Source organism: Bos taurus, chromosome 23 (genome assembly GCF_002263795.3).
Source record: "Bos taurus isolate L1 Dominette 01449 registration number 42190680 breed Hereford chromosome 23, ARS-UCD2.0, whole genome shotgun sequence".
Taxonomy (NCBI): domain Eukaryota; kingdom Metazoa; phylum Chordata; class Mammalia; order Artiodactyla; family Bovidae; genus Bos; species Bos taurus.
In genome coordinates, this window is record NC_037350.1 from 17052683 (window position 1) to 17078669 (window position 25987).

Below are 25987 nucleotides of genomic sequence, written 5' to 3' on the forward strand. Positions count from 1 at the left end.
TCCAAAAACCCAAGTCCTAGAAGTCAGAGACCTGAGCCAGTGAGACATTTGGGGCCAGTGGATACTGCCTAGAACTTGGGCCATGGGGTAGCACTGCCACCTAGTGATGTCTAGAGGTATTTGCAATTCCTGCCCTACTGCCATCCCCCAGTGACCAGAGCCACACACCAGGTTATAGAGTTCATAAAATCTCTTCCGAGCCAGCGGGCTGCAGCCAGAGCTGCCAACAAGTCCAGAAGCATTGCCTTGGGTTCCAGTGCCCCCGAGGATTTTGTTGAGTCACAGCCTCCAGAGCCTCCCACCACACCGCCAGGAGCTGCCAGAGCCCCAGGCACCACCCCCCATCCCCAAGCCCCAGGGTCTGACCCTGACATCTGGGGCAAAGTGCTGGAGACACAGATGTAATGATGCGCAGAAACAGAGAGTCACATCTCAGTCTCAGCCAACAGACTGTCCCCTAGTCCTGATGTCATTAGCACCATCTGAGAGCTGGGATCTGTGGAAAGCGGAGGGGTGTTCAGACCGCCGTGCATCCCTCCTCTGGGGACCACAAACAAGTGGCCTAAGTTCCCCACCCCGTCTCCCTGGTCTCAAGCCTCCGATCAAGCCCTGGGGGATCTTACCACTGGGGCCCGTCCAGGAGCTGCTGCTCCTCTGGTGGGCAGCAGGCTCCCGGGCTCGCTCTCGTTCCTGGGTGTCACCAGGCCCTCCTGCCACCTCCTCCTCCTCCTCCCCCTCAGAGAGGAGGTCACAGATCTGCTGCTGCAGCTCCGGGCTAATGCTGTTCTCGGCCAACACCAGACTCCGCAGAGCTGTAGGGTAATTTTCTACCATGTCCAGCAGGGTCTGTGGTGGGGAAGAATATGGAAAAGGATGAATGCAGTTAACGTGGCTCCTCAGGCTCCAAGCTGCCACCCCTTTGGTATGTCCACAGGATGTATGTTGAGGCTAACCTCAACCTCTGGTCCATCCCCCAACATGAAGACTTCTCACCTGAGCTGACTGGTTGGTGAGCCCTGTGCCCTCCAAGTCTAGGACCTCTAAGGTGCGGCTGGAGGCCACAGCTACAGCCAGCATCCCTGCCACGTGGTCACCTGGGGAGACAGCACACACACACACTCACCTGCAGTCATTTGTGGGCCTGCTAACTCTTTGCCACAGCCTCCCCATCACCCTAAACACCTGAGATCCCACCCCAAGCCAGGAAAGGCTGGCAATTGGTAGATGGCCAGGAGGGGAGCATTGTGACTGGCTAGTAAATGGATGAAGCCAGCCAGGCCCCGGGGGTGGTGATGGATGCTCTGATCTAACTGTTGGTCAGCTGGTCCTGCACACCGGTGGCTCCTGTACCTCCACCCACAACCCCCTTTTTCCTTTGCTTCTCCAGTGTAGTGGTTACCATGGCAACTGATGATCCCAGGTTCTTGGAGGTGGGGTGAGGGGCGTGCTGAGAATCAAAAGGGACTTTTGTGAGCCTCACCCAGGGGGTTGTAGTCCAGATTGAGGACGCGGACCTGGGAGCTGTGGGCCACGGCAATGGCGAGGCGGCTCCAGCCCTTAGGGGTGATGCCGGGGTTAGCGCTCAGTGTCAGCTCCTTCAGGCCTGGGCAGTCACAGTGAGAAGCCAGGATGGGGAAGGTCAGGCCCTTCCCCAACCCCTCCCCCACCTGGGGATCTTTGGGGTGTCCCTAGTGACTGAGAGCCACGCCACCCCCTCCACAGAGCTTCAGGGACATTAGAGCCCCATGCCCTTCCTGCCTGCTGTAGCCTGGATTCCTGGGTCTCCATTCCTGCTCAGCTCCAACCCTCCCTCCTTGAGAGGATCTGAAAAACATTCTCACCCACACAGTTAGAGCCCTCTTCTCCGGGCCAGGCCCCTTCCCCTCTGCACTTAGTTTTTCGCTTTTCATCAAGGCCACATCAGCCCTTGCCCTCAGCAGGGCCCCTGCTCACCAGACTTGGCCCCGTCAGGCGGGAGGAGGCCACAGATGAGGTTGATGGCTTCATCACCCAGCATGCAGTCCCCCAGGTCCAGTGCCACGAGGGCAGGGTGGAGGGCCAGGGCTGGATTCAACAAGGCCAGACCTGCGTCTGTCAGAGGGCTCCCATGCAGGCTTGGAGGGTAAGAGCAGAGAGCAAAGGTTACTGCCAACGTCAGCCCTGTCTGTAAGGGGGAAGGGGCACCCTCCCTGATGGTGAGCCCTAGAGGTGAGAAGGACATTCGGTCACAGCACATGGGAGAGGCCCTGGGAAGGAAGAAAGTTCTAGATTCTGAAAGAATGCAGTTAGAAGAGGAATGTGGCTTCTTTTTGTGGGCAGGGACTAGGCTCCAGATCAGAACACAGAGAAGGGGCATGTGGGGATGGTATTTTGGACAGAATGTATGGGCAGGGATCTAGTCCTCAGGGGAGGATTTCTTCTCTGGGGACAGAGCAGCTGCCCTGGAGAAGCCACTGGGGTGATCCGGTTGGGAGGTACATGGACCCTGCCAGGAAGAGGGTGGGTATCCTGTCTCACTTGGGGTGGGGCTCGTGTCAGTCTGGAGATGAAGCAGGAGCTTGGAGGGTGTGGTAGCGGTATGGTCAGAGAGAAGAGGTGCCTGAATAAGGGGTGAGAAGGTAGGTCAAGTGCAAAGACAGGTACAAGGTGTGGGAAGGAAGGAACAGGAGGTGGCAAGAGGAGTGCGAGGAAGGGGTGTGGTGCCCAGGACCCCCTTTCGAGAGAGCACACTCACAAGAGGGACTGGATGGAGCGGTTGGTCCGCAGCGCCTCCGCCAGCTGCTTGATGCGGCTGGGGCTGGACACGACGCCCAGGTTAAGGTTGAGCTGCGCCAGGGACGTGGCCCCGGCCAGGGCCCGGCAGATTCGGCCGAAGTCGCGGTCGCAGAGACGGCAGCCGCGCAGTGAGAGCAGGCGCACGGCGTTGTCGCGCAGGCCGCGGCAGATGTCCCGCACCTCGGCGCCTGACAGAGGCTCCCCCGAAATCTGGATGGAGCTGGGCAGCATCGTACCCACGGCTGGGCGGCCGGGGCCGGGGCCCGGGCCGCGGCCGAGGTTGGCGGGGCCGCGGGAGGGGTCGGGGCTGGGGTCGGGGCCCGGGCTGGGGTCGCGGACGCAGAGGGGGTAGCGGGGGCGGCAGAGGCGCAGGAGGCGGCGGCGGCGGTGGGGGTGGCGGGGGCGGCGGCGGCGGCGGCGGCGGAGAGGAGCGCCGGGGCCGGGGCCGGCCGGGATTGCGAAGCCGCCGAGGTCGCCGGCCGGGCTGAGACCGCGCGGCGCTGGAGCTGGGACGGATCTTGTGGTCCGTGTCTGGGCGACGGGCCGGGGGGCGCGTTCCGGGGTCGGGCGGGCGCTGCTCCGCGCTGGTCCTCGTCCCTCGCGGTTGTGGCGGCGGCTCAGGGACCTCAGCTTAGGACGCGCGGGACCAGTCTCCGCTCGGAGGCCGCATCTGCTCTCTCCCTTCCTCCAGCCCCGCTCCCCCTACCGCCTCGTAGGGAGAGCCCGAGGCGGGCAGGCCGGCGGGCCGGCAGGCTGGCAGCGGGCGGCGGGCTGCAGCTTCGGCTGAAGCTGCTGAGCCGGAGCGGGCGGCGGGTTCCCATGGCAACGGTCGCGTCACCACCGCTCGCCCCGCCCCCTGCCCGGCCTAGGCCACGCGGGCCCGCCAGGTTTGCGCACACCCGGCGTTCAGGTGGGGACGCCCGTCCCCTGGGTGTGGGGCCAGACGACAGGTGGAGAGTAGGTAGCTGGGTGGAAGCCTGGGTCGGGCAGGGGATGGGGAGAGGAGAATAGAGGCACGTCACGTGGAGATGGCGTTTGGACTATTAGTGTACTGGGTCCTTTTGCTCATTTTTCTGTCGTGCCTTCGCCGGGATCCAAGGCACGCCTCTCTCCCCGCCGCCTACCGGCTCCGCCATCCAGTTTCGAGGTCCCTAGGGCCCTTTAATCTGCGCCTCGCCCCGCCCGCGCGACGAGAGGCGCCGCGTGCGTGGGGATTCCAGCCGCGTGCCCCTTGCCATGATGGCTGCGGCGCAGCTGCGGCCCCGCTGCGGCCCCCGGGGTCCCGTCCTGGCTGAGACGGCCTGAGTTGACAGGCCCAGTGGAACCCTCAAAAGGTCCTTGGAGCAGGTGAGCCGCAGGTAGATGCAAGGTGCTGGTGCGGCTTCTTTCCCAGGTGATCAGGGCGCTGCTGGTGCTGACATTCTCAGTACCCGTGGAGACTGGAGTGGCCAAAATGAAAGGGGTGCCAGGATGGCCGCCTGGAATGGCTTTGTGGCCGTGGAGGGTGGCTGGAGCTTTCAGTAAGGGCACACTGCTTAACACAGGCAGTGCACTTACAACTTGGTCCACTGGTAACAGTGTATCCCGTATGGTCACATAGGGCAAACCCTAGGCATGTTTCTTAGTTCCCTTATTAGAAAGGAGAAATGCTGACCCAGATTTACTAGGGTAATGAATTTTTAAAAAATGAATCATACACGATGCACGATACTGAATGCTTGGGGCTAGGGCACTGGGATGACCCAGAGGGATGGTATGGGGAGGGAGGAGGGAGGAGGGTTCAGGATGGGGAACACATGTATACCTGTGGCAGATTCATTTTGATATTTGGCAAAACTAATACAATTATGTAAAGTTAAAAAAAAAAATCAGCAAAAAAAAAAAAAAAAAAAGAATCATACAAAGTAGTGAAGGGAGGCCAATGATCCTGTTCCTTCCATTAACCACCCTAAGTAACTCCTGAGGTGGAACAGATGAAACAGCTAGTGGGGGTGGATGTGCTGTGTTTGGGGTGGTTGTTGCTTTTAAGAGGAAAGACTACGAGAACTGAAGAAAGCTTTATTGCTCTGGCCCCATATAACCAGGGCAAAGCCAACTCTGACTTCAGATGTGAGCTCCCACAGGAAGATTATCCTTACACAATGACCCAGGTGCCAAAGGACCTTGTCATGACATGGGGATGCATCTGGAAATTTGTGTCCAATTGTCACTGCTCCATAAGCATCCCAAGAGTAACACGGAGCCCAGAGTCAAGTTGGGTGCACTGTTCCATCAGATTCATGGTTCTTGAGCTAAGGCCTCCGTGATGCTGCATGGATTCTCATTCCCTCTGCCTCAGGGACAGGCAGTCTTCAATGTAGTCGATGCAGTCTGGACTGTCCCACTTGATTAATATTTTTGGCTACGCCATGTGGCCTGTGGGATCTTAGTTCCCTGACCAGGGACTGAACCCATGCCCCCTGCAGTGGAAGTGCAGAGTCTTAACCACTGGTCTGCCAGGGGAAGTCCCTGGGCTGTCTGACTTTCATTCTGCTGCAGAGGCTATACTTAAGGGAGGAACATGTGACATGACCACCACTGACAGAACAGGGAAGTACACAGGAAGGAGGGTGGCAGGGAGGACCACTGGAAGGGGTAGCTGCAGGCCCAGACTTCAATCAATATTTTAATTACCAAGTCTATATTTAGCAAGACAACTTGGGAGAGAGAAAGAGGAAGGAAGGGGTAGGTGGTGAGAGGGCCTCTGAGGAGCTGACCCACTTTCTGCACTGGCTGCAGAGCCCTGCAGTCCTGGCCAGGAGTTCCTGGCCTTGTGCCCCCAGAAGCCCGACAGGCATCGAGGAGATACTTAAGTGGCTACAGCTCTGTGGCAGCTGCAGACCCCATCAAAGAGACACACGTCATCAGTACTGTCCTTTAATCTTCCTCCGCTTCACCGCTGGGGGAAAGGGGCCGGCCGGGGATTTCAGGTGGGGTCAGTGTGACTGCAGGGTCACGGCGACAGCCCTGGCTGTGGCGTTGAGCACGGTGGTGGGAAGCCTGGCAGCAGGGAGTGCGGCAGGGATGTCTCTGGGGACCCTCTGTATGGGCGGGATGTTGGGGCCCTCCAGCGTGTCCAGGATCCCTGAAAGGAGGAGGATGCAAAGTGAGTGAGGGTTGGCAGGGTCCTGCCCTAGGCAGCTATCCTTCCCCTCCCTGCAGCCAGGCCCTCCTGTCACTCACCCTCTACCACCTTGTGGTAGGCAAAATGCAGATAGAGTAGGAAGAGCATGTGCAGGGTAGCCAGGGTGCCACAGAGGAGCAGCCGTTGTGTGGGGCCCACGGTCCGTGACACCAACACTGCCACCTTGGGCAACAGGAATAGAGCTCAGAGGCCTGCTCCAAGCAAGTGATGTGAGGAAGCCACTCTTACCCAGAGCAGAAACTTTGTGGGATTGGACTTGAGCTTTGAGCTGTTTTCCCAACTCCCTGGTAGGGCAGCCCACCCCTAGAAACCTCCTGCCCAGCTTACCATGCGCAGGGTGGACAACCCACCCACCAGCAGCCAGAAGAGGTAGAAGAGGGCATGGAGGTGGATGTTATAGGTGATGAACAGGACAATGCAGTGTCCGAAGAGGCCGTAGCCCTAGGAAGGAGGATGGTGGAGAGGAAAGTCGCTCAGACTGAGCTGGCCTCGTGGGGACCTTGAAAAATAAATGGTCCACTGGCCAACTCACCCCATTCCAGACCCTGGGGCCCTAGGACAGCTGCAGACCAGAGCCTGGTTACTCTTTTAGATCACACTTGCCCACCACTGTGCTAGACTCCTTACCAGCAGTGCCAGCATCTGGAGCATGGTGATCTGCGCATTGCACAGGTAGGCGAGGAAGTAAATGAAGGACGAGACGCCTAGCCAGTAGCCGAAGCAGGTGCCAATGGCTGTGCCCATCAGGGTGCCCTCCCGCTGTGGGGTGAAGGCTCTAATTAGTTCTGTGAGGCCTCTGGTCTCAGTCTCGCCCAGGGCCTCCTCCCTCAGGGCCTGCTTCTATCCACCGTGTCTCTGTGGGCAGCTTTCAACTCATTTCAGTCACCCCCACAAAGTCCTCTGTCCTGCTTACGATAATGGTGTCAGATGTCTTCATCCCGTGGAGGAGGATGGCCACCAGCGTGAAGACAAGCATGAGAGGTCCGTAGAGCTCACCTGCGATTTTCTGTCAATATACCAACTCATTCAGGCTGGGGGGTACAATGGCTCTTCTGTTGATGTCTTCCCGGGCTTTGCCTGGTGGCCCCACCCTCTGCCCCAGTTCCTCCCCCGGCTCTTTCAGACATGCTACACCCCCCTACTCACCTGGGGGAAGCTGACCATCTTGATAGGGATCATGGATTCCAGGAGCCTGGGAGGGGAGAGGAAAGAGGAGAGCAGATGAGAGCAGAGGCAGCACTAGGCCATGAGGTTCTGGAAAGCCTGATTCTTACTCATCTCGCTACCTGAAGAGAACACGCTGGATGGTAAGGAAGAAGAGGGTAGTAAAGACAGATGAACGAGGAAATCACTACCCTGCCCTGAAAATGCTTCCAGGAAGAACAGCCCTGACACTGTGCCGACTGATGCAGCAGCAACATGGAGAATCCTTAGGGCCCCCTGGGCCTTTGGGAGGGCTTGACCATTTACCTATGTGACCTGTTCCCCTTTAAAAGACATGCAAACCTCAGCAGAGATGTAAAGATAAACCCCTGGGAAATGTTTAGAAGGAAAGTTGTCACTTGTGAGAACCAGGGTGCCCCCTGCCTCTTCCTACTTATCATCCCTCCAGATACCACTGAGCATTTTCTTGAGAAATATATTTGAAGTGGTATTAAAATTCCAGGCAAGACAAACAGAAGTACCAAAACCTTCCCGACTTCTTAAGTGACTCACTAGTAGTACCTTAGATCTTGACTGGATTTTACTTGTGAGGAAGCTGCCCTGTCCAACCCTCCAGCCAACCCTGGGTCAGGGGTCCCTCCTGGGTGTGTCCCTTCATGGCAAATGAGTGCTTGAGGGCTGCCCTTGAGTTACACATCCCATCTTGTGTCTAAGGCTCCCAGACACAACTACTACAGCGCCTGATGCACAGCCAAAGCTTAGTAAATACTTGCTAAGTGGTAGTGGGTATTTGATAAGCACTAGTTGAATTAAAGGATGAACAAAGAACCAAGCCAAGATTAAATCCAGTTCTTGAAGTCATTCAACAACTATGTACTGATATTCAGATTCAGAGGCTGTTCTGGTCCTGAGAATTAAAAAGTAAACAAAACAGAGCCTGCTTCTGAGGAAGTCTTTGGAAAGAGCCAGGAATAGGGAAGTATAGCACTGCTGAAATGTTACCTGTTGGCAGTGCAGAGCCCTACTGGAGCACCAGGACAGGACACACTGGGAATGGGGAGCAAAGGAAGTGACATTTGAGCCAAGCTTTGAGGGAAGAGGAATAGTTTATTAAATGGAGAAGAGGAGGAAGGCAGTGTGTTGTCACCACGCCCTGTTCTATGACAAGAGGTATGGTGTGGCTGGGTCATGACGAGGGGAGTCTAAGGGTTTGATGTCCGGTTGTAGTTTGGATGTTAGGAGGGCAGTTTCTGTCAGGAGGAGGAGCCTCACCTGCTTCGCACCTGGGCCGGCTCCACATCAAAGTAGGGTCTCAGGATGTCGATGTTGGCATACAAGCTGAAGGCTCTGGAAGCTTGTCTCTTCCCTGCCTGCCACATCTATAGCAAGGAAGATGGGTGGAGTGGAAGGGTTCTGTCAAACTCTTGGCTCTATGCTCTGTTACTTATTTTTTATCTGATTTCAACATGGTTTGAACTGGACAACCTGGGGTGAACTTTGCCAACTTTAGAACCAGAGGTCTCCTGGGTATACTTTTCCACCTGTCAGGGAGCCAACTGTGCTTACCTGATCAGCCACCTGCCGGCTCAGCTGTCCCTTAAAGCCCTTCATCCCCAGGAACTCCCCATCCTCTTCTTCAGCGGCAGCTGCATCAGCATCCACTTCTTCCTCACGCAGGCGCTGATGCAGCTCACCCATATCCTCGAAGCTGGAGCCCGAGGTATCATCCATATTCTCCATGTCAATCACTGCTGAGCCCCCACCCTGTGAAGACAACAGATCCTAGAGTGCAGGACCTTTCTGCTTCATCCAGTTAAGTCCTTCTTTGTTCACCACAAGGTTTGGGGCTAGGGGACAGGACTTGAAATCACCACAGATGATGCCACTCTCCTCCCCTCATTTGGTCTCAGAACCCCTGCTTGTTTGGTTCTCTGTTCTAGTCTGGTGAACCTAGTCCCTGTCTTTTATACACGGCTTTTTCCTACCTTCCCTACCAAGGCCCCAAAAGGCTGCAAAGTGCCCATTTCCTTCACCTCTCCCAACCCCAAATCAAGGCTATGCGCACAAAGTGTGGTTTTGGCTAGTGAATCCCATCCACCCCCAAGTCCACTCCCGCCTCCCGCCATGCCTGACTCCGACTGAGTTTCTTTAACTTGTAGAAAGCAAGAGCAATTGGGCCCAGATACCTAAGGCCCCTGGCTGGAGTACCAGTCTGGACCTTTAAGATCAGCCAGCACTAGTCCCACTGCCTTTCTTGTGCACCAAGACTCAAAAAAGAGAAAAAGTGTTGCAAATGGACCAGACTTCCAGGCTCTGAGGGAGAGTCCCCACATGACTTCAGGACGGCTGCCGGCCCTGGGGCTGCGGGCAGCCGGAGCCGTGGGGCCATTACCTGGATGTTTTCTTCGAACCCTCCCCATTCCGGGCCGGCCCCGTTTCGGGCGCCGCCAGTCGGCGCGGCTGGAGTTGCCATGTCCCTCGAGGGCTCCCGTCGCTGAAGCCCGCGCTTGTCCCGCGCGCGGAGGAGGAGTGGGAGAGACGTGGGCCTGAGAAAGGGACAGGTCTAGGGACAAGAAAGAAAGGTACGATGGGTCGGAACGCAAAAAAAGAGAAACCCGGATGTTTGGCTCAAACTGACTTCCGGTAGCTGGGGACGTGGACGGAGGCAAGGCACAGTCTCGCGATATTTAAGATTCTAGGAGGTGGTGCGTTGCTACAGAAACAGAGGCGGACGACTAGTGCGCACGCATCAGTTAGGTACTCTGGTCGCGTGGAGGAGTTGAAGATGGCGGCGGCCCAGGCTGTGGAGGAAATGAGGACCCGCGTGGTTCTAGGGGAGTTCGGGGTTCGCAATGTAAGTCTTGTGGCCTTCAGCTCGGGAGCAGAGTGAATCAGGGATGAGTTGGGGTCAGGGTGGGGACGGGCTTGGCCTCGCTGCCCCTTCGCGGACATTCTCGTCTCTCTTTGCTCTAGGTTCATACCACTGACTTTCCCGGTAACTATTCAGGCTACGATGATGCCTGGGACCAGGACCGCTTTGAGAAGGTAGGTGGAGCTGGAACTGTGGGATCGGACTTTGTGATATGAGCAACCTGTACCTTAGAAGCTGTTCTTGTAATTTCCAAGGCGCAGCAGCAAAGGGCAGCTTGCAGCAAGCTGCAGAGAGCGGTAGCTGGAAGCAGGGTCTTAGTTTTCCCCACCGGTAGTCCTAACCACGACCACAGGAGCCAGCAGTTAGGGCTAGAGTCTCTAGTACCTTGTCTGCCTAGTCAAGAACGAATTCAGGCGAGAAGGTAGAAGGTACAGAGTAAAGTACGAAGTTTATTGAAAAGAAAAGTACATGTAGAAAGGCACACGGGCAGGATCCTCCCATGGGGTACACACTCATCTCTCAGCCAAGATGAATCTGGAAGTGAAGGCTTCTGGAAAGAGCAAGACTCATTATGGCCTGAATTATCCTCTGACTTTTGACCTCAAGTAGCTTTTCTGCACTTGTGATGTATCTTCCTTATCCTAAAAAGAGGGAAGCGGAGATCCCTTAATCCTTACTCAGAGGAGGGATTTTGCATTGCTTTGTTCTTGCTATGATTATTTCTTCAAGATGTTTACAAGAGACAAAGACTGTTTATTCTGTTTCTGTTGTTTCTTCTGTTTCTGGAGGGCAAACAGGAGGCTGAGAGTAAATACCTCAATGGGAGTCCGTCTGTCTCCTACCATACTTGTGATGTGGGACAGGCTAAATTAAAGGTCCAGGTTCTTATTCTACTTGTCCAAAGGAGTTTGGACAGGGAGTACAAAAAAAAAGTCACACAGAGAAACTGAGGTGTAGAGAGAACAAAGAAGCAATTTATAAGGAGAAGGGAAAGTAGGCACTCACAGAAGAATACGGGTGTCCACACGAGTGAGGAGCCCACCCGAGGGTCTTTCTAGCCCCCTTCCTTTAATTCCTTGAATGGGTGCAGGTTTCTTTGTTGTTGTTCAGTTGTGTCTGACTCTTTGTGACCCCAGGGACTGCAGCACGCCAAGCTTCCCTGTCGTTCTGTATCTCCTGGAGTTTGCTCAAACTCATGTCCATTGAGTCAGTGATACCATCCAACCATCCTATCCTCTGTCGCCCCCTTCTCCTCTTGCCCTCAGTCTTTCCCAGCATCACTCGTTTGCAATGAGTCAGCTCTCGGCATTACGTGGCCAAAGTATTGGAGCTTCAGCTTCAGCCTCAGTCCTTCAGTGAATATTCAGGGTTGATTTCTTTTAGGATTGACTGGTTTGATAGTCTGATCTCCTTGTTGTCTAAGGGACTCTCAAGAGTCTTCTCCAGAACCACAATTCGAAGGTATCAATTCTTTGGCACTCAACCATCTCTCACATCCATGCATGACTACTGGAAAAACCATAGCTGTGACTATATGGACCTTTGTCAGCAAAGTGATGTCTCTGCTTTTTAATGTGCTGTCTAGCTTTGTCATAGCTTTTCTTCCAAGGAGCAAGTGTCTTTCAAGGCTGTAGTCACTGTCCACAGTGACTTTGGAGCCCAAGAAAATGAAGTCTGTCACTGTTTCCATTTTTTTCCCCATTTGTTTGTTATGAAATGATAGGATCAGATGCCATGATCTTAGTTTTTTGAATGTTGAGTTTTAAGCCCGCTTTTTCACTCTCCTCTTTCACCTTCATCAAGAGGCTCTTTAGTTCCTCTTCAGTTTCTGCCGTCAGGATGGTGTCACCTACATATCTGAGGTTATTGATATTTCTCCTGGCAATCTTGACTGCAGCTTGTGCTTCAGCCAGTACTCTGCATGTAAGTTATATAAGTTAAATAAGCAGGGTGACAATACACAGCCTTGATGTACTCCTTCCCCAATTTTGAACCAGTCCATTGTTCCATCTCCAATTCTAACTGTTGCTTCCTGATCTGCATACAGGTTTTTCAGGAGGCAGGTAATGTTGTCTGGTGTTCTCATTTCTCTAATTTTCCACAGTTGTGATCCACACAGTCAAAGGCTTTAGTCATTGAAGCAGAAGTAAATGTTTTTCTGGACTTCTCTTGCTTTTTCTATGATCCAGAGGATGTTGGCAATTTGATCTCTTGTTCCTCTACCTTTTCTAAATCCAGCTTGAACATCTGGAAGTTCTTGGTTCACTACTGTTGAAGCCTAGCTTGGGGAATTTTGAGCATAGTCTTGCTGGCATGTGAAACGAGCTCAGTTGTGCAGTAGTTTGGACATTCTTTGGCATTCCTCTTCTTTGGGATTGGAATGAAAACTGACCTTTTCAAGTCTTGTGGTCACTGCTTAGTTTTCCAAATTTGCTGGCATATTGAGTGCTGCACTTTAACAGCATCATCTTTTAGGACTTTAAATAGTTCAACTGGAGTTCCATCACCTCCACTAACCTTGTTCATAGTAATGCTTCCTAAGGCCCACTTGACTTCTTTAATTAGGGACAGTCTATTTATTATTGGGAGGATGGGTGGTTTCTTGATTGCACTTTATAACAGCTTCTCTTGTGCGTCTGTCTCCTAAAGCCACCACACTAAGAGCCTTTTTCCCCCTTAATTTTCCCTTAGAGTGAAGCACCAGGTGTGGAAGGTTGTACAGAAGCCTGTGCCTCTTTATTGCGCATGCTTGGCCAAGCTCTGTTGGGTTTCTAGTCAGGGTTTACTATACAGGTGTCACAAAGTTTAATCAAGGCTTAATTCCTATTCCTGATCCCATTCCTCCATGCTTCATCATCTCATTCAGTGCAAAACAAGGAGAGGTGGCTTTGCCTTTTGCCCAATGTCTGTGTATGATGAGGCCAACATAAACAAATGACTCCAGTGTAATGCAGCAAAGGCAGCTGGAAGCAAGAAAGGATGATGGGGGTGGGGTGGAGGTCCAGATTTTTTTGGGGGTGGTATCCCACACAGACACTTAATCCAGAATGGGAATGGGGAGCAGAGGTATGGAAGATTTCCTGAAGGAGATGACATCTAAGTTCAGCCTTGAACAAGGAGCAGAGGCTGAGGAGTGTCCAAGCAGCTCAGTGGTAGGCAAGATTGAAGTGTATTTTAGGCACCAGAGGTGATAGGGAGCTCTGGAAGAGTTCTTAAGCAAGTAGGATCATATCTGCAAGTTTAGAGATAGAGGATTTGAGGCTTGTCCTGTGGGGTGTGCACAATTTGTGACAGTTGCATAGGGAAGTTGAAGCTGAAGGCAGAAATGCAGATTGTGATGATGAAATAGAGCACAGGGGAGATGAAAGGTAAATTTGGTGATTGCTTGGATATGGGCTGTTAGTGGGGGAGTGTAAAATTACTGCTCTGATGCGTGGTGGTCATTTAGCGATGAGAAATCAGTCTAGGGAAGGGGAATGTTGAGGCATACAGTTTCCTGTGAGTGAAGTCCAGCAAACTGATTATATATATATATATATATATATAAAGAGTTGTTCATACAGATAATTGCTGAAACCATGAGCAGGGTTGAGGTCACCCTGCTGCTGCTGCTAAGTCACTTCTCATGTCCGAGTCTGTGTGACCCCATAGACTGCAGCCCACCAGGCTCCCCCATCCCTGGGATTCTCCAGGCAAGAACACTGGAGTGGGTTGCCATTTCCTTCTCCAGTGTGTGAAAGTGAAAAGTGAAAGTGAAGTCTCTCAGTCGTGTCAGACTCTTAGCGACCCCATGGACTGCAGCCTACCAGGCTCCTCCTTGTCCATGGGATTTTCTAGGCAAGAATACTGGAGTGGCTTGCCATTGCCTTCTCATGAGGTCACACTGGAGAGAGACAAAAACTTGGGAAACAGTAACATTTATATAGTAGGTAGAAGACTGTGAATTTAGAAGGATTGGTCAATGAGGAGGAGAAGATTGATGCTCTGAAATCAAGGCAGCTGAGTTTGGAAACAGGCTTCTCTCAACAATGCCAGGTGTAGCAGAGGTGTATAGTAAGATAAAAATTGAGTAGTGTCAACTGGGTGGGCACTGTGTGAGCCTGTTCTTAGTAACATAGCCTCTGTGAATGTGGCTGGAAGCCATATTGCAGAAGGTTTTATTTTTTTAAGGAATTTGTAAAAAAGTTTTATTTCTGGTTGTGCTTGGCCTTTGATTCATATGCCTGGGCTTTCTCTGGTTGCAGTGAGTGGGGGCAGCTCTCTAGCTGCAGTGGGAGGGCTTCTTATTGCAGGGGCCTCTCTTCCTGTGAAGCATGGGCTCTAGAGTGCTGGCTCCGTAGTTGTGGTTCATGGGCTTAGTTGCTCCATGGTGCGTGGGATCTTCCTGGACCAGGGATCAAACCCGTGTCCCCTTTGCATTAACAACTGGACCACCAGGGAAGTCCCTGCGGAGGGTTTTAAATGAACGGAAGATAAAAATGAAGGCTTTTCCAAAATCAAATGAAGGATTGGGGGAGAAAGTAAGGTCTAATGAGGGACATCTGGGCAAAGGGAGGTTTTTGAGGGGAATGTCAGGTGGGGGGAGGTATTGCGTGTACAGAAACAGGCTTCATTTAGTGTTTCTCCTATCCCTTTAGAATTTCCGTGTGGATGTGGTACACATGGATGAAAACTCATTGGAGTTTGACATGGTGGGAATCGACGCAGCCATCGCCAATGCGTTTCGGCGCATTCTGTTAGCTGAGGTATCGGTGGACACGGTGGCAAAGGTGGGGTTGTCGGGGGGCCTCACTTGAGGAATTGTCTCAAGCGGTGTTCTTGCAGTGTTGCTGAGCATTCCTCCTGCTCATTCTTTGTAAACTTTTCATCAAGTATCCTAGGATGAGGTCTCTGTCTCCCTGTATCTGGAGACGGGGGAGTTGATGGGGGGACTGCAGGGTTTCTTTCCTTGGGCAGGTGCCGACCATGGCTGTGGAGAAGGTCCTGGTGTACAACAACACGTCCATTGTCCAGGATGAGATCCTCGCCCACCGCCTGGGCCTCATCCCCATTCATGCCGACCCCCGTCTTTTTGAATATAGGAACCAAGGTGAGGGTTTGAGAAAATGACATTTGGGGAAAAGGGGGGCTGTGCTCCTCTGAAAGAGATTCTGGAATCAGACTGCCAGTGTTTGAATCCTCCATTATCTACCTTGGGACCCTGGGTCCATTACCAATCTTGGGGTGCATCTGTGCTCTTCTGTGGGAACACTTACCCTTGCCCTTCCTGTGTTTGCCAAGAGAATGAGAGAAATGTGCCAGGCAGTCGGCGTAGTGCCTGGTGCTGATGTTTCCGTCAGCGCTGTGAGCCCCCCACCTTCCCCCTTTGTGCAGGAGACGAAGGTGGCACAGAGATCGACACCCTGCAGTTCCGGTTGCAGGTCAGGTGCACGCGGAACCCCCACGCTGCTAAAGACTCCTCTGACCCCAATGAGCTCTATGTCAACCACAGAGGTGCGCGCCGGGGGCTGTGGGGGGAGGGGGGCTTGCTCCCTGGTGGGCGCGTTTCAAGGGCTCGGGTGTGATGTGCTCCCCGCAGTGTATACCAGACACATGACGTGGGTGCCTCTGGGGAACCAGGCCGACCTCTTCCCGGAGGGCGCCATCCGCCCGGTGCACGACGACATCCTCATTGCACAGCTGCGGCCTGGCCAGGAGATTGACCTGCTCATGCACTGTGTCAAGGGCATTGGTGAGACCTTTTGACTACACTGTGAGCCATGATCAACTCTGCTGAGATGTTCCCAACAGGCAAAAAGCCACTGGGCCTTCGCTCAGTAGCTTAGGGAATATGAAGAAGGGTCTCCTCCCAGGCTCTGAGTGCCCTCTTTCCTCCAGGCAAAGATCATGCCAAGTTTTCACCTGTGGCAACAGCCAGTTACAGGCTCCTGCCAGACATCACCCTGCTGGAGCCTGTGGAAGGGGAGGCGGCGGAAGAGCTGAGCCGCTGCTTCTCACCTGGTGTTATTGAGGTGCAGGAGATCCAAGGTACGGGATTTGGGATGCTGTGTAAGCCCGGCCCTAAAGCATATTTCCTTTGAAGGTAGCAGAGAGAAATTCAAGTTGTGGGCTCATGTATTTATAATACGGTTTGTTTTCATTAGGTAAAAAGGTGGCCAGAGTTGCCAATCCCCGGCTAGATACGTTTAGCAGGGAAGTCTTCCGGAATGAGAAGCTAAAGAAGGTTGTACGGCTTGCGCGTGTTCGAGACCATTTTATCTGTGAGTTTCAACTTGAGGGTGGGGCGGCAGTGGTTCTTTGGTGCTGCAGTCTGCTGGAGGTCAGATGTGGAATCTAGCAGTGTGTGTAAGGCGTGTTTCTCTCTGGTCCCCAGTTTCTGTTGAGTCCACAGGGGTGTTGCCACCAGACGTGCTGGTGAGTGAAGCCATCAAGGTGCTGATGGGGAAGTGTCAGCGGTTCCTGGACGAACTGGATGCGGTTCAGATGGACTAAGGCCACGCTGGATGGTATGGCCGGGATTGGATATTCCTGAGGCAAGCTGGACACTTCAGGTTCTGCCCTGCCCCTGCAGGACTGCTGCTGAGAGCCCAGAGAGACTAGGGGGCCTGGGTTTTCTTGGGACAATTCCAGCTTTATTTCAGTCAATACATTTTGTTAAATGTGCCACAAAATGTGACTTTTATGCCTTTGTAAGGCCTTGGTGTAAATAAATTCACATCCAGACAAAAATCCTTTTCTTGGAGACAGCTTCTTCAGTTTCCATCCAGAAACATGGGGCCCCACCTCAGAAGAGATTTGGCATTATTTAGCAGTGAGGAATTTTGGCCTCAGACATGACTGCAGGTCAGGGCCAAGTACCTCTGAAGCCCCAGGAGAATGCCAAATGGGGGCACAAGCAGACCACAGAAAAACAGTACGTGCTGCTCACCTGTTTCCTGGATAGGAAGAGGTGAGGACGTTCCTGAGAGAAGAGGCTGTTCCATGGCAGTCAAGTCAGAGAGCCATCAAGACACAGGCAGGAAGAGCAGTCCTCTTTGGACAGCCCCTCTGGGTTAGGTCCAGCGGCCACCAGTGGCGACACTTGAGGGTGCAAGGACTACCTGGTCTACATGTCATGCAGAGAAATCCTCCGGCTGGCGTGCTATTCTTAGTTCAGAGGGCGGGCCTGGTGGAGAGGTCTCCTAGTCAGTTCCTCCTGTCCAACCCCCTTGGCAAGATGCTCGTGAGGAACAGCGACCCTGGAGTGTGTCACTGGTTTGAAAAAGGCAGATTGGGGCCCTTTCTGTATGAAACTGAGATTTTTACTGACATGCAGATGTGCTTCAGTTAAATGTTTCTACAAAAAAGTTATATAAACAATAGAAAACTTCTAGCATGAAGTCACTGGATGTTAAAAATATTACAACACAATAAATACAACTATACCCTCCACAGCCCCACCACAGAGAAGAGTGGGCAGCTGGTAAATCTGGAGGGAAACATGCGGAGATGGCCTTCACAGTGGACAGGAAGCCCAAAGCACCACCCAGGAAGAGGGGACGGACCCAGCCTGTGCCACAGAGGGTGCTATGTGGACGCCAAGTCTTTTCCAGCTTCACCTCTTTCTGCCCCCGCCTGACCTGGGGCCACATCAGCTAAGAGCTGCAGCTTCAGTCCATGCTCTCACTGAAAAGCCTGGTCAGTGGATTGGGCTGATGCCAGGCCTGTGGGGAGCTCGTGAACACTGTGTAGATTAACTTGATTCCCACACCCCTGTCCCCTCTGCTTATAGGGCCATCCAGTGATGTCTAGAACAGACTGGAGACTCACAATATAGGCTCTGATGGGAAGGCATGTTTTTTTCTTCTGGAAATGGCCCGTGAGGGAAGTGACCAGGACCCGAAAAAGACCATGAGATTTTTGAAGGCACCTGGACTCAGCTAGTCCTAGGAGAGGAGACCAGTGGCTAGCTGCTTGTCACAGATATAGCCTAGTTGGTCTGGATTTATCCTTGAATGCCAGTGACATCACATGACACTAGATAGGGTACTGTGGCTCTTGTGTCTGAGTGGACCCTGGGGGCTGGGGAAACAACACTGAGGATTCGTGGCGGGACAAAACGTGTGAGCTCTAAGGGATGTTAGAGCACTACAGACCCTGGCCCCTGAAGGGACGGATGTTTGATACTGTACCCAGAGCTTAGCAGTGGCTCAGACCACGGAACCCCTCAGGTGACCAGATTCTTGCTCAAAACAAAGTGGCAACTGGCCAAATTCAGTTCAGCACCTGACCCAGATACGCCCCTGGAGAATGGGGAAGGTTCTTGTCAGCCCAGCAGCAAGGGGGCTCAGTGGAACTCGCAACAACCCAGGAAAAACTCTGGCACAAGTAGTTCGGGGCTGAGCCCTTGCCGCAAGCCTGGCTGGCCGCAGCATTGGGTGCAGCGCCCCTAGTTACCACTCTGCACAGGTGTATGGCTGCCTGGGCGCGGGAGGGCTTGGGGAGAAGGGCCACTCTGCTCTAGCTTCTCTTTCTGGGAAAAGGCAAAACTCCAAAGAGGATGGGAGATACCTGGGAAATCTAGACAGAATGGTGTAAGCCCTGACTCCCTCTCTTGATACTTGAGCACAATGACTTCCGGCCCTAAACAGGGCCCGCTCTCTCCAGCTCCAGCCCTTGATCTCTCTCCAGGCTGACGACGGTGGAAAGTGAGGTGGCAGTGGAGAGGGGCCTAGAGATCAGCTACACAGGGGAAGAAGAGATGACAATAAAGGTTGAGGAAGGATGCGCAACAGCTTGATTTAGGGTTCAAAGATGGTGGCCAGGCCGCCCTCCTCGTCCAGCGCATCTGTCTCCGGCATTGGCTTTGGTTTTTTGAAAAGTGAGGGAAGATTCTTAATGTGAACTTCTTTCCGGAATTGCTCGCCCAGGGGTTTCTGTGGAAGACAGAAAGAACTAATGCTGGGGCTCGAGTAGTGGGTTACTTTAGGGCTTATCTTACCATAATGGGCAGGACCACAGCTGGCTTCTGAGGCGACTGCAAAGGTGGTTGGGAGCACTAAGGAAAATGTGAGACCTACCCCAATGCACCCAGCAATGAGGCGCTTGAATTGGTCCTTCCGGCGCTTGTCAGCCACTTTCTGCAGAGAGGGGTTCAACAACTTGCAGTCAAACTGGTCCAGACAGTCCTTCTGAATTTCTGGAATCTGCTCCATCACAGCTCTTATCTCCAGGTACCTGGGCCGCTGAGAAGTAGGGATAAACCCACTCAATGGCATGGGTCTGGGCCCTGCCACACCCACGTCTCAGGGGCAGCACTAGCAACTTGACAACTGCCTGTGTTGAGTTTATTAAGGCCCAAGTGACTGGAAGCGGCCTGTGAGGAATCAAGCTGCAGCCATCCTGCCTGAAGGCTTTCTCCACTCACCAGCGCCTCATATATCTGGAAGGCCAGGTGGACCAGGGAAGCCATGCAGCCGTCGTGCTGCCCATGTGTCTGTAAGCCCTTCAGCACGCTGGTGAACAGCCATGTAACAGCATCTGCGAGCAGTGTCCCTGACAGCACCTGGGGAGACAGCTGTGCTCAGGGTGAAGGGGGACTCTCTGAAGGCCCCAGCACCCCAGTTCGCCCAACTGAGTCAATCCCCATGACCCCAACGTTTCATAAGGGGTGAGAAGGAGGGATGAGGAACCATACTTGTTTGAGGAGAGGCCAGCAGAGCTGTGTGGTCGTCCTCTGGCAGGACAGAGTGTCCTTCCAGGCCAGGGAGTTGAAGGCCGTAATCAATAGCGCTGTACAAACATCCTAAGGGAAAAGGATGAAGGAATACAATGAGAACTCAAGCACAGTGTTCTCTGTTATGCATCAGGGGTTAGCGTTTCACTAGGTAAGCAGGAAAATGACAAAAGCAGCTACTGAAGAGATGTGAGTTTATTTCTGCTATGTCTATCAGGCCATCAAAAACAGGAACCGATCAGTATAGAAAAGAAAACCTGTGCAGGAAGGAGACAGAACCCAGGCTCGGGGAAGCTGAACACCGTGGCCTGGTGGCGCTGTGCCTGGGTGTTTATCTGAGCCTTGACCCACGCCAGCACGGTAACACCGGGGCCTTGTGCCTTTCCCATATGAAGAAATATTACCAAGATACCCTCCTGGTGGTACCAGAAAGTGAGTAAAGTGGATGCAGGCTGCCCAGCAGGGCAAGGAGAGAACCTCAACTGCCCCTCCACCCACCTCATGCTTCATCAGGCATTTCCCCAGGTCTGTAAGCTCCGCCATGGCCGAAGGGGCTACCTCTGTGGCCATCATCTCTTCATCTGTAAGCAGAGAGCAGAATGTTAAGGTTCATCCTTTCAGAACAGAGGCTGTCCTTTCTGACAGAAGCCTGGAGTAAAGCAGAGTGAGGATCCTGGGCTGACTAGTGGTTCTAGGTACTGGGACATCCCCTTAGGCTCATGAGAGGGTGTAGAAGCCTGGCCCATGGCAGATCTAGGGATACACCTAACTGTATACTTGCAAAACAATTTTTTCTGGACAGTTACTTAAAAAGCCACAAATGCTGAGGCTCTTTTATCATTGAACCAATATTTGAGCACCCACTGTAGCAGACACTGATTTACATACTGGGGATATAACAGAAATAGGACAAAATCCCTACTTACTGGGGATATAATAGGACAAAATCCCTTCCTTGTTGAGAGTTAAGTTCTAGTGAGGGAGAGAAGTAATTGATAAAATATAAGTAAAACATGATGTCAGGTAGTGATCAGTGCTGGTAAGACAGAGCAGAGGAGGAGACCAGAGGCTGGCGTTGCTGTTTTTGATAAGATAGTCATAAAAGACACCCCTCAGAGGTGACATCTGAGCAGAGACCTGAATAAAAGCAACAATATACTGGGATGGTCCAGCATATAGTTAGGAGAACAATCATTCTGGATGGATTGATCCAGAATCTGGATAGAGGGATCACAAGTGCAGAGGCTCTGTGGGGGGATGGTGCTGGGAGAACACAGCAAGGGGGCCAGTACGGGGGAAAGCTACATGTATGTGTACAAAGTCTCCTCCACACCAGTCTGCTAGGGACATGTTTTCTATGGGAACTGACCTGGTTACAAAAGTAACAGTATTGAGGAGAAGGAGCTTAAAGGCTGACCTCCAAGGGCTGCAACAGCCTCACTTACCATCTCCATCTGCAGGGGGAGCAGCAGTGTGGTCAGCACCTTTCTTTGAAACACAGCACACAGCTAAAGCAAGAAAGCAGGGTTACTGGGCTGATCACCACCAGACAACAGCCATCTCAGGCCAGTGGATCCCAAACTGTCTCTGGGCAGGCGAGGACGGGGGAAGGTAGAGGACCGTCCAGGCACAAAGTCGGCTTCACCAATAGAAACCAAAGCATCTGACCAGACCGTGTTCTGGTCCCTCTTCAAGTTCAATCAACTGGAGGGAAATTACAGAATGACCTAAGAGTAACTGACTGGGAGTGGAGGTCTCATAGGTATAACTGGTGTACTATGGATGTCAAACAAATGAACTAACCAAAAAGTAAAAAATATAACCACCTGCATGTCCAAGAATTAAAAGTTTCCCCGTTTGACAAAGCTAGGAAGTTACTCCTACCGTTAATCCAAATCCCTCCTGCTATCTGAACCATTTGTTCATGTACTGCCCTTAGTATGAACAACTACGATTCAGTTCACAATTCACAACATGTCTTTAAGTTGACTTAAAGGCTACCTAGTCTCTATTTAGTTCATTATTTCTTATCAGTCTGTCCGTGTTGCTGCAAACATGTAGGTGAGTGACCAGCTGTTTTTCCAGAAAAAGGCCCGTCTTCGACCCCTGGTTCCCACGCCACTTACTGATCAGGTCCATGACTTCTCGGGTTAACATCCTCACCAGTTGTTCCTCCAGCATCTCTTGCGACTCTGGGTTTTCGTCTGTCGTCTCATCTTCTCCACTGCACAAAATCAGGGACCAAGGCTCATGGGAATGCAAAAGCAGCAGTGACCCTAGCCAGGCCCTCTGTGCCCACTTCCTTCTCCTGACTTCCCTGGTCGACATTCCACTCGGACGTTAGGAATGGGCAGCAGTGGACTTCCAGTGGTTAAGAATCCATCTGCCAACCCAGGGGACACGGGTTCGCTCCCTGGTCTGGGAAGAGCCCACATGCCACAGGGCAACTAAGCCCATGTGTCACAACTACTGAGCCTACACACCCTAGAGCCCAGGCTCCACAAGAGAAGCCACTGCAATGAGAAGCCCAGGCACCGTAACAAAGGGTGACCCCTGCTCTCCACAGCTGCAGAAAGCCTGTATGCAGCAGCAGTGATCACTGAGGGGCATTATTATAATGCTTGTGACTATCCAGTTGGCTCGAGGGGACTCGATCAAAATCCTAAGTGGTAAGAATGTCTCTGCATTCACCTAAGGCAGCTGAAGGTATCCCCAACGAAAGCTTGAGCTGAGTCTGCCTGTGAGATAAAGGCCATCTACTGTTTCGGCTGAGCGTAACTATAACCCACTATTTTAGCCCTGGGATGGTAGAACCCTTCCTTCTACCATTTAGGCTGAGCATGACTAACTATAACCCAGTACTCTTCTAGACCTGGGATGGTAGAATCCTTCCTACCCTATGGCTGCCTTCTCTCACCCCAAACCTGGCTGCCAGCTCATCCATCAAGGAGAAGAGATACTCCCTTACCAAAGCAGGCTCCTCTGGTTGATGACTTGCCATTTTTGGGAAAGCCTCTGGGAAAACAAAACAGAAATAAGCACTACACTGGGGGCAAGGCTGGAAAAGATAATATCTAAGGCCCACTCAGTGGTGAGAATTAGCTGAGGATGAGTCCAGGTAACAATTGCAGAGCCTTAGGAAATCTCATAAGGTTAAAAAACCAGATATGGTTTCTGTAACCTCTCCCAAGGTGGCTCAGTGGTAAAGAATCCACCTGACAATGCAGGAAACATGGATTTGATCCCTGGTCTGGGAAGATCCCCTGAAGAAGGAAATGGCAGCCCATTCCAGTGTTCTTGCCTGGAAAATCCCACGGACAGAGGAGCCTGGCGGGCTACAGTCCATGGGGTTGAAGAGTGTTAGACATGACTCAGCAACGGAACAACATCCTCTCCCAAACCCGAGTGAAGGGCAGCATATCAAACATTTCTTTGCTTGACAAGGATCAAGAGCATTTTAGAAATCCTGAGTCTCTTCTGGATGCACCAAATTCTCTGCCCAGCTGGTCTCCTTGCTTAATTCGAGTTGGGGAAACACAATTCCAGAGGAGCACTCTGCTGACCACCTCTCCTCAGTTAACAGGAGGACAGGAGCAGAACCTGAGTCTGCATGTGCTCGGTGGGCAATGGGACCAGTTTAGTTCTTGGGTGAGCTGCTCTATCCAGTGCAGGGTGGGGGTGGGGGGCAGGGTGGGGCAGATGTGCAGCTGTCCTGGCAGGGTGAGCAGACGACACTTCTGGAAGCTCTTAGCTTGTGAGACTCACAAGAGGCCACCCACTCTAAGAGGTCTTTGTGCTACCCTTTCCTGACTGATCTCTTACCACGTGGAGGTAGGTGAAAAGAGGTCCAAGGATGGGAGACACCAGGGCTTCATAGTGCTCCGGGGGACAGAAGAGCACCAGAGGCTTCACAAAGACCCATGCCGAGGCAGGTTAAGGAGCCTTAGCATACGAGCGCATACCCTGTTGTTCTGAAGCACGGCTCCCCTGTGAGGCTGGAACTACAATAGCTCTCCTTCACCACTCTCCTTATATTGTCACTTCAGGAAAGAAAGACACTCCCCAAAACAAATGAAAACAGAGAATCCGAATGAGAATGCAGTATAAGAGTGTCTTCAAAGAGAGGCACCCGACAAAGTACAGAAAAGGGATAAGAGCTTCATCTTCCATCTTTCTAAGCAGTGGGAAGGTAAAGATATCTCTAAGGAGAAAGAGCTTTCAAGACCCCCTGACTGCTTTCAGGTTTTCCCTGCTGTTTACTTCAATCTTCTTGTCTTTTTAATGTGGTTACTGTATACTGAATAGAAATGACTCCATCTGTTTCACGCAGCTCAGCTCTGCCTCCTCTAGTGCCTGTGAACAGTTCCTGTCTTAACCTTCTAGCCCTTTGGGGGTTTTCCAGGGACTTTCGAAAGGATATGAAGCATGGGTCTGAGTCGGTAGTCAGGAATATTGTTCAAGTTGACGAAGGCGGAGCTGAGGAGCTGGGTGGCCAGGTGCTCCACAGTGTAGAAGTCCTGCTGCATGGAAGGGCCTGCCTTCCCGAGGATATGGAAACTGCAAGGGAAAATCATGGGCAAAATCAAATCCATGATCTGTCACCACCATCCCTGACTCCCCTGGGAATCTCTTGTCTACGAGAAGACTTCTCAGCTAGAAAAGCAATTGACTGTATTTCCTTCTTAAGAGAACTTCAGTTTAATCACCATCCTTTGAAGATGTGGACTTAATCTTCTATCAGAAGTGAAAATACCAGCCCCCACCACTTTTAAGGAAACTTGTTGACAGCAGAGCCAGTTACCCCCCACCCCTGATGCCACAACCAGGACCCCAGGCCACCAAACATGGCCGCCACCTTCTAGTGTCCCACGGAAAGTGGGCTATGAGTAGTGAGGTCTGAGAACATGCACCCCCATCTTCTACTCTGATCTCATCATCATATGCACTGGAAATAGACAAGGTGGGCATTAAAATATCAAGTCATGGCTAGGATTAAAGGCACATGTGACAATTAAAAAAAAAGAAAAAGGAGGAAATCAGCCTGTTCATTTTGATTTGACACTAGAATCATCAGTCAAATTTTGTCGTCATATTACCTGTACACTAGAACGCTGGATCAGATGTAAAACCCAAGGCCATTCCTACACATGGCATGTCTAGGAGAAGAACATGAAAAGGCAGCATGGGTTCCTTACCAGTTTTCATAGAGGGTGCAGAAGAAACGCTGCATTCTTTCCAAGACCGTTTTATAGACAGGAGAGTCATTCAGTTCCAGGAGAGGCTGAGGTAATCCTACAGACAAAGATGGGTCAGGAACCTGCTGCTCCACTGCCGAGGGCTCTCAGCCTACCAGCACCCTCCGCAGGCAGAGGTGGTTTGGGGAGTGGGGGGCGGGGTGGGGTGCTATAAATGCAAAGCAGCTAACCAAGTCTTCTACCAGCAGGAGACGCTAACAGCTTCCCTGAAGGGACTGTTACATTGCCTTTGCAGGCAAAGGTGAAAGCCATTTAAATGTCCAGGTGTGAAGACTCCAACTTTCGCCTGGGTTTCTCCACATGGAACTTGTACCGAAGCACACAGTGACAGCCTCAAATGATCTCTCCATAAAGCACCTGGAATGCACCCCTTCCCTTTTAAGTCACAGAATCTCTTTTTCAAGCAAAAATTTATGCAAAGGGTCAAGATGTATAGCAGATCAAAAAGAAGCCCATTTATCTCAAAGAGCTGCCGTGGAAGATCTGTACTTCTAATCAGAGGCAATTTTGTTTCCAGCCTTGCTTCTGCCTGGCAGCTGCCAGAGGGAATTGTTTACCCATTCTACTATGTTTTGGTCAGTCATACATTTCTACAGCACCAGTTCTTGGCTTACTTTGAATAACGGAAGTGGGATGGAAGAGGAATAGGCGGTGAAGCAAAACCTACTTTTTGTACTAATAGTAAGACATTTCTTGGATGTTCTATCTTCACCGGTGTCTGAAACAGGGAGCTTAAATAGTGGGGCCAAAGGAAATGGCCCAGGATCATTTAGGTCAAAACAGATGGGCCCTGGAAAGGGAAACCAACAGTCTTCTTGTCATTAAGTCACGGCTGAGGCATGCGCATTAGATTGCTTAATCATGGCCAGGCCCAGGCAGAGGTGACAGCCGGGGCAAGAAACACTGGGGGGCTGTGATGGAGAGCCAGCCCGAACTTTCAGAGATCAGCACACAGTTTAGACAACTCTGTTGTCTGCAGTTCTAACTTCTAACTGATCACCCTGCTCTGTGCTCCAGCCACA

General features: G+C 52.1%; 4 protein-coding genes across 5 annotated transcripts in view; 1 reads left to right on the top strand and 3 right to left on the bottom strand.

Moving 5' to 3' along the window:
- Nucleotides 1–172: 172 nt before the first annotated feature.
- Nucleotides 173–3553, bottom strand: LRRC73 (leucine rich repeat containing 73). 2 transcript variants are annotated; one of them, XM_005223555.5, is made up of 7 exons: nucleotides 2735–3553; nucleotides 1954–2114; nucleotides 1759–1824; nucleotides 1481–1603; nucleotides 994–1094; nucleotides 624–846; nucleotides 173–496 (listed from the first exon to the last, which is right to left on the bottom strand). In XM_005223555.5, exons 1-7 carry the CDS (start codon nucleotides 3004–3006, stop codon nucleotides 426–428), a joined length of 1017 nt encoding a protein of 338 aa, XP_005223612.1. In that variant the 5' UTR covers nucleotides 3007–3553; the 3' UTR covers nucleotides 173–425. The 2 variants fall into 2 exon arrangements, with proteins under 2 accessions (XP_005223612.1, XP_002697303.1); XM_002697257.6 differs by lacking the exon at nucleotides 1759–1824 and having other exon boundaries at nucleotides 2735–3162.
- A 1885-nt stretch (nucleotides 3554–5438) lies between these two features.
- YIPF3 (Yip1 domain family member 3) lies at nucleotides 5439–9710 on the bottom strand. Its single transcript, NM_001076219.1, has 9 exons — nucleotides 9516–9710; nucleotides 8690–8887; nucleotides 8396–8502; nucleotides 7106–7151; nucleotides 6873–6965; nucleotides 6587–6718; nucleotides 6287–6400; nucleotides 5998–6121; nucleotides 5439–5899 (listed from the first exon to the last, which is right to left on the bottom strand). The coding sequence occupies exons 1-9, from the start codon at nucleotides 9594–9596 to the stop codon at nucleotides 5751–5753; spliced, it is 1044 nt and encodes a 347-aa protein (NP_001069687.1). The 5' UTR covers nucleotides 9597–9710; the 3' UTR covers nucleotides 5439–5750.
- Nucleotides 9711–9849: 139 nt separating this feature from the next.
- POLR1C (RNA polymerase I and III subunit C) lies at nucleotides 9850–16724 on the top strand. The gene is given in 9 exon segments (NM_001038124.2): nucleotides 9850–9977; nucleotides 10097–10168; nucleotides 14633–14740; nucleotides 14952–15084; nucleotides 15369–15488; nucleotides 15574–15726; nucleotides 15873–16022; nucleotides 16139–16255; nucleotides 16369–16724. Coding segments are annotated over 9 exon segments (1041 nt in total). The 5' UTR covers nucleotides 9850–9908; the 3' UTR covers nucleotides 16488–16724.
- XPO5 (exportin 5) overlaps nucleotides 16606–25987 on the bottom strand; it is a 45051-nt gene continuing 35669 nt past the window's right edge. Inside the window, exons 22-32 of the mRNA XM_002697301.5 lie at nucleotides 24906–25002; nucleotides 24131–24267; nucleotides 23533–23630; nucleotides 22679–22725; nucleotides 21837–21934; nucleotides 21156–21218; nucleotides 20209–20291; nucleotides 19672–19779; nucleotides 19402–19539; nucleotides 19055–19219; nucleotides 16606–18910 (exon numbers count right to left, since the gene is read on the bottom strand). Of these exons, the coding sequence (XP_002697347.2) occupies nucleotides 18776–18910; nucleotides 19055–19219; nucleotides 19402–19539; nucleotides 19672–19779; nucleotides 20209–20291; nucleotides 21156–21218; nucleotides 21837–21934; nucleotides 22679–22725; nucleotides 23533–23630; nucleotides 24131–24267; nucleotides 24906–25002 (1169 nt within the window). The 3' untranslated portion in view covers nucleotides 16606–18775. The remainder of the gene's footprint in view (nucleotides 18911–19054; nucleotides 19220–19401; nucleotides 19540–19671; nucleotides 19780–20208; nucleotides 20292–21155; nucleotides 21219–21836; nucleotides 21935–22678; nucleotides 22726–23532; nucleotides 23631–24130; nucleotides 24268–24905; nucleotides 25003–25987) is intronic.

What these genes read in the sequence shown, in the direction of transcription:
- LRRC73 (XM_005223555.5), bottom strand. Translation starts at nt 3,006, where the DNA reads ATGCTGCCCAGCTCCATCCAGATTTCGGGGGAGCCTCTGTCAGGCGCC. An exon ending in GCCTGACGGGGCCAAGTCTG is followed by an intron (nt 1,825 to 1,953) that starts GTGAGCAGGGGC and finishes AATGTTTTTCAG; the next exon opens with ATCCTCTCAAGGAGGGAGGG. An exon ending in TCACCAACCAGTCAGCTCAG is followed by an intron (nt 847 to 993) that starts GTGAGAAGTCTT and finishes TCCCCACCACAG; the next exon opens with ACCCTGCTGGACATGGTAGA.
- YIPF3 (NM_001076219.1), bottom strand. Translation starts at nt 9,596, where the DNA reads ATGGCAACTCCAGCCGCGCCGACTGGCGGCGCCCGAAACGGGGCCGGC. An exon ending in GCCGGCAGGTGGCTGATCAG is followed by an intron (nt 8,503 to 8,689) that starts GTAAGCACAGTT and finishes TCCTTGCTATAG; the next exon opens with ATGTGGCAGGCAGGGAAGAG. An exon ending in CTACCACAAGGTGGTAGAGG is followed by an intron (nt 5,900 to 5,997) that starts GTGAGTGACAGG and finishes TCCTCCTTTCAG; the next exon opens with GGATCCTGGACACGCTGGAG.